This window comes from Marmota marmota, unplaced genomic scaffold (genome assembly GCF_001458135.2).
Source record: "Marmota marmota marmota unplaced genomic scaffold, marMar, whole genome shotgun sequence".
NCBI lineage: Eukaryota > Metazoa > Chordata > Mammalia > Rodentia > Sciuridae > Marmota > Marmota marmota.
This window is the reverse complement of record NW_026000082.1, coordinates 37,634,796-37,644,201: the sequence shown is the minus strand read 5'-3', so window position 1 is coordinate 37,644,201 and position 9,406 is coordinate 37,634,796. Positions and strand designations below refer to the sequence as shown.

Here is a 9,406-nt window from a genome sequence, read left to right as displayed (position 1 = left end):
AAAAAAAAAAAAAAAAAAAAAGAAAGAAAGAAAAAAAGAATGTCGGAATTACACATTTGTGGCATCACACTATGTATTTTATAGCTAGGTTAAAAAAAAAAAATTCAGCCTCTTCCACATTGCCCCCACTTCATTTAACTGTTCCCTTCCATATATTTAATAGAAAGAGTCATAGGCAAATTCAATCTTTAAACACACATCACTTTTCTGTTATAAATGGGAACAGAAAAAAGGGGGCAAGGATTATTAAACTGACATAAACTGACCCCATGCTACCTATTCATATTGATATACTACAATATGAATGAATACAATCTTCATCTTTCACCTTCTATACTTCAATTAAACCATTTTCCTTGGGCTGGGGATGTGGCTCAAGCGGTAGTGCGCTCGCCTGGCATGTGTGCGGCCCGGGTTCGATCCTCAGCACCACATACAAACCAAGATGTTGTGCCCGCCGATAACTAAAAAAAAATAAATATTAAAATTCTCTCTCTCTCTCTCTACCTCTCTCTCTTAAAAAAAAAAAAAACATTTTCCTTATACACCATTCTTATTTCCACTAGTAACTCTTGTGACTCAAAATGCTCTCTTATCCTTTAAAAATCAGAAGTTCTGCCAGGCATGATTGCACATGCCTGCAATCCCTGCAACACTCCCAAGAGGACTGCAAGTTCCAGGTCAGCCTCAATAACTTAGCAAAAATCTCAGCAACTTAGTGAGACTGTTTTAAAATAAAAAATAAAAAGGAGCCAAGTGCAGTGGCTTACACCTGTAATCCCAGCAGCTTGGGAGACTGCTGAGACAGGAGGATTTCGAGTTCAAAGCCAGCCTCAGCAACGAGGCAGTAGGCAACTCAATGAGACCCTGTCTCTAAATAAAATAAAATTTAAAAAATAGTGCTGAGGATATGGCTCAGTGATTGAGTGCCCGAGTTCAATCCCTGTACCATAAATAAATAGATAGATAGATAGATAGGTAGATTTAAAAATAAATAAATAAAAAAGGGCTGGGGATGAAGCTCAGTAGTGAAGTACCCCTGGTTCCATCCCCAGTACCACTTCCCCTATAAAGTCCTCTCTCATGCAGCTTCTCTCATTTATTATCATGCACATTCCTCTATTGCTACTTTGCACTCTACTGTACTCAAAGTTCCAGTTTAACATTTTGCTTGATGCTTTTGTTTGTTTCATACTTCTGCTGTATTATAAATTCCATAAGATAATTTCCCACACAGTACAGACTTGAAATTTGGTAATTACCAAATAAATACACTCAGGTTTCAAAAAACAAATAAAACTTTGTTTCCTGATTACCAACCTTTCTCACAACATTATATTAGGTTATCAAGAGGAATCATAGAAGAGAATGTCCTTGCCCTCAAGAAGCTTGTAACATAACTGAATCAACATTCATATGAAATGACTATAGAACAAAGACAAAATGGCAAAAGAAAAAAATGCAATCTACCTAGAAGAATTCTATACTTTTATGTCTTTAAAAGTATATGATTTCAGAGAAACAACAAATTTTAGATATTAAATTCACTGAACTCTGGCATTCTACAGGATTGCATGACTTAGACCTTCCATTCTCCTACCTTTGCCTCAAAGCTCTCTCTCTCTACTTTTAAACACAGAAATACATGTAATATAAAACACAAGCCTAGGGGCTGTGGTTGTAGCTCAGTAGTAGAATGCTTGCCTCGCACATATGGGGCACTGGATTCAATCCTCAGCACCATATAAATAAAAAACAAAATAAAGGTATTGTGTCCATCTATAACTAAAAATAAAAAATAAGTTTTTTTTTTTTTAAAATACAAGCCTAATATGCATACTATAGAAATAACATGTAAATATGTAATATACACCTTACCAAGAACAGCCAGCCAGCTCTAAAGGAAATCATACAGGCCTATTTATGAACACTAATAAGTTACTTTTTTTTCTTTTTTTAGTTGTAGATGGACACAATACCTTTCTTTTGTTTATTTTTTTTAACCTTTGTTTATTTTTTATGTGGTGCCAAGGATCGAACCTAGTGCCTCACGCATACTAGGCAATTGCTCTATCATTGAGCCACAACCCTGGCCCCATGTTTATTTTATTTTTATGTGGTGCTGAGGGTTGAACCCAGTGCCTCACTTGTGTGAGGCAAGTACTCCACCGCTGAGCCACAACCCCAGCCCCATTTTTTATTTTTTTTTAAGACAGACACAATACTTTTGTTTTATTTTTATGTGGTGCTAAGGACCACAGTGCTTCACACATACTAGGCAAATGCTCTACCACTGGGCCACAACCGGGCTCCAAGTTACTTTTTTTTAAAGTAACTTATTACTTCACCTATTTAATTATAATTTTTGTAAAGAATGGGGTTATGCCACTTTAGAGACGTGGGGGGAATACAAAGGAACTCTATATAAATTAGTTACATGGCAGGAACTACAAGTTACATTTCCTATCTAAAACAAACCACTGTAAAACAAACCACTTGTACAAACAACTTTAACATTTTCAACTTTAAATAACTATTTCAAATTTTAAAATCTGAAGCTCAGCCTGGTGGTATACATCTATATCCTACACAGGAGGATCATAAACTCTAGGCCAGCCTGGAAAGCTTATTAAAACACTATCTCAAAAAAGGAGAGTGGAGATTCAGTGCTTGCTTAGCAGATAAGAGGGCCTGGGTTCCATCCCCAGTGCAATAAAGAGGGAGAGAAAAAAAAGTCTGGGTTGGGGAAGTCTATCCCTGCAGCAAGACATCAATATCCATTTAACTAAGGACTTGTTCGGTTTATCTTTCACTAAAAGTCCTATATTTACCTTTCAGAGCATTTAAGTAATAATGCTAATCACTCAATTATAGTCCTTCCTATATTATAGGCACCATTCTAAGTGCTTTACATGTTAATTCATTTAATTCTCAGAACTGAGTTAGGCACAATTACTAGTCCTGTTTTACAAAGATACTGAGGTTAAGTGAAAATTCAAGAGGAGGAAAGTAGTGGTAACAACATCTCTTTACTAAAAGAAAAGAAACAAAGTGCTTGGGGAAAAAGTGAACCGAAAAACATCACTGGACCAATCCAAGAAGCTATCATCAAAAGCATTAATGAACATGTCACTCGTAGCCAGAAGAACATGGAATGAGGGAGAATCTGAGTTAAAGCTTTTCATCAAACATTACAACTATCCAAATCAAGATTTACCTTGATCTTGGCCTCATCAGGTCCCTTTGTGGACTCTTGCACCTTGCTGCCCTGCTTCTCTCTTTGCCTGTAGGTCTTCATAACTCCACATAAAAATGCACTTTTGTTCTAAAACAGGCAAATAATTCAATAAAAAGAATCACCAGGAATCTCTCAAGTGTCAAATATACAATTAAATTTAAATTTCAGAAGACTGAAATTTTAACAAAATATTCATTCATTTAACAAATATTTGCTGAGTGGTTACTATGTGCCCATAACTGGATCAGCCAGCATTAAGACAGTGTAGACCTCACGGAGCTTATCTTCTACACTGGAAAACAGTCTTCCCTTTGTTGATATTTAACTGAATCTGGACTACCTTTGCCAGATGGCTGAAATTATTCCTCCCACCTATGTTATTTCCCTCCGAGATAATAAAACAGTATCAGATAATCCAAAAATGTTAAAAATCTGAGCAATTCAAACATGTAAAAACCTAATAGCAACAATCATCTAACTGTGGCTTCAATTTTAAGTTTTTAAAATAACAAACATACTGTTTTGTTTTATAATTATGCTTCTGAAACCCTTTGCCACAGCTGGTCGTTTTTTTTTCCCCCTTACACTTTTTTTTTTTTTTTTTTTTTTTTAAAGAAAGCAGTAGTAACAAATGACCACTTTTCCACAGGAAGAAAAGTATGGTAATAGTAAAATTTCAGGTCATTAACTATTCAAAGGTATTTCTGAGTAATGACCTTACCTGAACATGTGATAAGTCACTTTCCTTGAACTGTTGTAGAACAGACAAAGCTCCTTCTTCATTAAATTCCCTGAGAGCATCAATAGCTCTTTCATCAAGATCGACATAAGCTACCAATCCTAAAAATTAAATTAAAAAGGGGTAATATTATTGCAATAAAAGGGGTAAGCTAAACTGTTCTATGGAAGTCTATTAAGAATTGCATATATTATCACTAACTATATTTTTCATTTACATCTATGCATGTATGCAGCTACATAAATACTATGTAGAAAGGTCAAGTACAAATATGGTAATAAAAGATAAAATGTCAACACTATAAACATGAATTTCAATCCACAAAAAAAGAAAAAAAATCCTGAAATCCATTTCCAACTCCCCAAACACTGTAAGACTTGACAGTCTGAAAGTTAAATCTGATGCACATACTGTTCTACAGACTAAGCATTCACATAACAAATTCTGGTTTATGTTAGAATATAAGAATACACTGTATTTCTCAAGGATAAATCTTCAAATTATGTGTTGTTACAGTCATTTACTACATAAGAGATGGAGGAAAACATGAAAACCAATTTTACTTTTTTCCACTCTCCAAAAAATGTCACAGGCTTTTCCTCTCTAACACTAAAGAGAAAATGAAATGCATTTGTTTATCTGAGTGTCTACTTTGCTGCAGTCAGAATGTGGAAAGGCATAATTTTAAACTCTTCTATGCAAGTGCAGCTTGATTAATCAATTCTGAAAGTCGTATTTTAAGGCATTCTTTGTTCTGATACAAGCTGAGATTTAAAAAGTTGCTGTGGCATTCAAAACACTGTCAATAATGATAATCTTTTTCAAATGGCAATAAGAACTTTATGGACTTATAAGTAAAGTATACAGGAAATATATGTACTGCATTCTACATATGTACTATATTTAACTGCACACAGAACATCTACTAAGTTTAAAATAAACTTTCTTAATTCTGTTAAGTTTGTGGTACTTATTATTCTCTCTATATAAGGAAGCTATTTCAGAATTGATCCAACATAAATGGAAATATTTGACAGATTAAAACCCCCAAGTCCATATGAACTAACATCAAAAGTTGACTCCATTTTGGTAAAGCCAGAAAGAACTTTATTCCATACAGTAAATTTATTTTAAATAAATGTAATGCCACTTGCAAAGTTACTTAAAAAAAATGTTGGGGCTGGGGTTGTAGCTCAGTAATAGAGGGCTTGCCTCGCATGTGTGAGGCACTGGGTTTGATCCTCAGCACCATATAAAAATAAATAAATAAAATAAAGGTTAAAAAAAAAGTGTTGCCATGATCGTTTTAAAAGCTCAAAATGAGCATAAATAAATGGGAGGTTTTTTTTTCACTTGAATATTTCATACCACCACCCAAAGCCACAACTCAGGACACTCATCAATCCATTCTGTCAATCCAATCCTACACCCAAAACATCAGCCTCTTAGCAATAACAAAACACTCTACAGGAGAGCATCTCTAAGCAGATCACTGCCAATTCTCTAAGGCAGAATGTCACAGAAAGTTCCTGAGGACTGATTTTCAAATGGAACCATCACCCAGGAGTCATTTTTATAAGTCATTTTAGTGTCTAAAATTATCCTAAGCTGCCCAGATTTAAATTATTTTTAAGAAGGAAAAAAAAAAAAAAAACAGCTATTTGTCTACTGTACTTAAGACACTTTTCTGAGTGAGACAATTCGGTTTTTTTTTCTCTTTCTCTTTACCTCTCCCCAAATCTGGACAGGCACACAAAACACAGAGGAAGAAAGTTTCCATCTATGGCCCCAAAGGAGGAGGACACATTTATTTATGAACAACGCTCCCTAAGGGTAAATATTTCTCTCCCTCTTTGAAACTTCAACCACTTACAACCAACCATATTAAGATGTTCAAATTTGCTTAAGCACTTAACCATGGGACTTCTGGATTAAAAAAAAAAAAAAAGAAAGAAAAAAAAAAGGAAAAGAAAAAAAAAAAGCTGTTACAAACCAAACACTTCCAAATTACAGAGAGATGTGGGTTTTTATTCATTTGAAACTAGACAAACCACACACTCTCAAGGAGTCTGACATTTATTATCATTTCAGACAAAACATTCTAACTATTCCTCTTATTATGCCACCTAATCAGACCTAAGCTAATTTAACAATCACTTTTAAGAAGCTAAAAGTAGAAAAGTAAAAGCAAAATGATGACTGATTAAAGTTAAGAAAAAAAATGCAAAATTTAGTATGCTGAAACATACATTTTTAATTGGTGGTAAATCTAAGACAAATTGATGTACTGTTCTGAAACAACTAAGACTGCATATTCAACACTAAGGCGGCTTCAAAATAATAAAATAAGAATATCAAAGTCAAACCCAATATGTCCTCAATGAAGGGAAAGTAACAAATATTCAGCTCTACACAGATCAAAAACAATAAGCATTATTTAACCTTAAAAAACTTATAAAATTCAAAGTGGTTTGCCCTCACTTTCATAACCAGTCAGAAACAAGAAATGCATATTATACCTGTCTGAAATATTTCATCAAGTCTTTCTGCCACCTTCTGTGGGAGGCCTGCCTCTATCAGTGTCTTGTAGTGTTCTGTGTGAGTTACACTGGAAGTATCCATTGGTTCTTCCTCTTCTTTTAACTGTACCGCATTACCATTCACCTGATTAGCCATTTTATTATGCTGCTGGAAAAAATTCAGGAGCTATATTACATTAAGCCAGAAATAACTAGTTTGTAGGACAATGCATGATTTATCTAAACTAATTTGTACACATGCTGCTAATAACCTCTATCCAAAATAATATTTTATGCCTTTTGTGATGTATCTGACCTAAATTTGCAATAATAATCCTGTAAAACTATAGAATATGTACATGAAAGCATTAGATTTTTAAGGAACTTCATGTACGCTAAATTAAATAAAGGCTTAAATTTACTGAAGGTAGAATCGCTGATTAACAAAAGCAGCTGTTATGTCCTGGTGAGCAGATCAACAAATCACCACAAAATCCTAAAAGCCCCTTGGCGCTCAATTCTTATACAGTTTTTAGAAGTTTAGATTAAACACAGAATGAATGCCCACAGACCACTTAATCAAGATTTAAAGACTTCAAATTTTCCTAGCTCTGCTTCAAATACAACATTGGGTGAAATAAGTCCCTGTTGTCTCTAGTTCAACATGCTGATTGGTGGCTTGGGTTTTCTCCACCTCACACAAACAAAAAGCACAACTTTCACATTAATTTTTGTTCTAAGATTAATTTGCTAATCCCATTCACAGATTTAAAAGAAAAAATGACCAAGTTTAAAAGCTAAACAATTGTTTTAAGTCCACATAAAAATAAGTGAGCTACAGTTGAGATTGCTTCTTTAAAAAAAAAAAAAAAAGTCATGAATATATTGAATTTTTCATATCACTAAAGATGCAAAAACATACTGATGGACAACTAACTTCTTCCAAATAATTTCAACAAACACTATCTAAGATTTCTCAGATTAACCTACCAAAAATCATTTTGTATGTTCAGCCTGTGCGTAATGCTGAAATGGACCAATTCCCTGAAGAGAAAGTCAATAATAAAACCATGCAAGGCCAGTCTCTACAGTGCCTCAAAAGCCAGGGAATTAAAGTGCATTTGTCTATGGCAAAATTATAATGTGATGAAGATAATAGGCAGCAGAATAAAGACACTGCAACACATACTGAAATAAAAGACATGAAGGTGGATCTCAAGAAAATGCCTACGTTTCTTGAAGAAACTCAAGATACCCAATCAGCTACAAAGAAAATACAAGTCTACTAAAAAGCACTAAGACAACGTAAGATAACCACACTTTCAGATTGCTTATCAAACACTGTGCAAATGCACCAGGTGCAGTCACCGGGCTTAAAACAGGTTTTCATTTTAAAATCCACTGATATTTAACTGCAGTTAATGAAAAAGGGAGGAAGACCAAGAAGAGAACGAGGTAATAGAAAGTAGGAAGAAGAAAGGAAAATGTATAAATGTTACTCTGAAAGTGAGATAAATAATATCATGACTTCTCAGGACCACAAAACATTAAGACTTGATAGCCCTGTAATATCTGTATAGACCCAGATTGTGGTTAAACTTTAGGTGGATGTTTCTCAAGGTAAGCCTCAAATTCTGATGAATTAGCAAAAATGGAAAATTTAAGCCTGGCATACTTTGATCAAGAAACTATTATGTGAGAAGAATATATTTACTAATTAATACAACTTAATTCTATAAAGATGTATCCTAAAATCCAAAATCTCTTTGTGAACTTCATTGTTTGTGAACTTCATTTGGGCCCACCCACACCAAAATACTACCCTTAAGATCATCAGAACTCAAAAAGTTCTCGGTATCACAAGACCCTCACAGCATTGCACCTGGGAATACTATTAGTTACAGATAAGAGGCAAATATTTAACAGAAAAGTTCAATGAACATCTGTTAAAGTGGGTTTTTTTTTAATGTGTAAAGCAAAAAGACAAGTCGTGTATTAACTACAAGACAGAAATGTTTGTAACTACCAATTGATTGCAAAGGTAAGACAAGTTGACGTTGAAATTGTTAAAATTTCCCGAATAACTGTGTAAACGTTTTATTAAAAAATAATTAGATTCCAGAAAATAAAACCTTCAGATCAAGGGGAAAAAAATCTCTCTTCAAGCTGAATACAAAATGCTCATTAAAAGACTTTTATGTCATATGAGACCATTTAAAACTCATGTCAATTCAACACAATGCCACACAGCCAAACCATATTTCTGGATGCAGCAAATATACTAAGGTGACTGTAGTCATTTGACCTAAACATTTTTGCAAAAAGGAGATATTTAAATAAGATTTTAAAAGGGCTGCTGGGACATTTGGGATGTCAGTACTATCTCCTCCCTGACTTTTTCTGAACATCTCTGTTCAGAAAATCCTTCACGTTAAGAGACGGGTTTTAAAAGAACCAACGAAATGAAAACTAACGGTTATCTCATGGCTCAGCAGTGTCAAGCCCTTACCCTACGACTGACTCATGAGACATAAATTCAACCTCTGCGGACAGGAAAAATCTCAAACAGGTAGTGTGGAAGGACCGAACCTTTCAAGAACCTTTAAGACTTTGATTTTTAAATTTTGGCAATACGGTTACTACCGTATAAGAAAAAGAATCGCTTTTCCAATTTGGTGCGCCTATGACATTCTCAGAATTATCCATTTCAGGCACCGCTTGAAGCCTAAGTTTCGCGGCCTCTAGTAGTCATTTTTTCCTTCAAATCTCGGCTCGCAGCATGCAGAACGGGGGAGGGGGAGGCTTCCCACATAAATCGGCCTTTCGCCTTCTGCTCACACAAAAGTTTTCTCCCGGCTCGGGTAACCCTGCGGTCTGCACCCCGCCCTCTGCCCACCCCACCCCCGCAGG

General features: G+C 34.8%; 1 protein-coding gene across 1 annotated transcript in view; it reads right to left on the bottom strand.

The window, feature by feature from the left end:
- The window catches only part of Hnrnpr (heterogeneous nuclear ribonucleoprotein R), a 37,970-nt gene that overhangs the window by 26,603 nt on the left and 1,961 nt on the right, over positions 1–9,406 (bottom strand). The window contains exons 2-4 of the mRNA XM_015485538.2: positions 6,497–6,665; positions 3,960–4,078; positions 3,218–3,325 (exon numbers count right to left, since the gene is read on the bottom strand). Of these exons, the coding sequence (XP_015341024.1) occupies positions 3,218–3,325; positions 3,960–4,078; positions 6,497–6,653 (384 nt within the window). The 5' untranslated portion in view covers positions 6,654–6,665. The remainder of the gene's footprint in view (positions 1–3,217; positions 3,326–3,959; positions 4,079–6,496; positions 6,666–9,406) is intronic.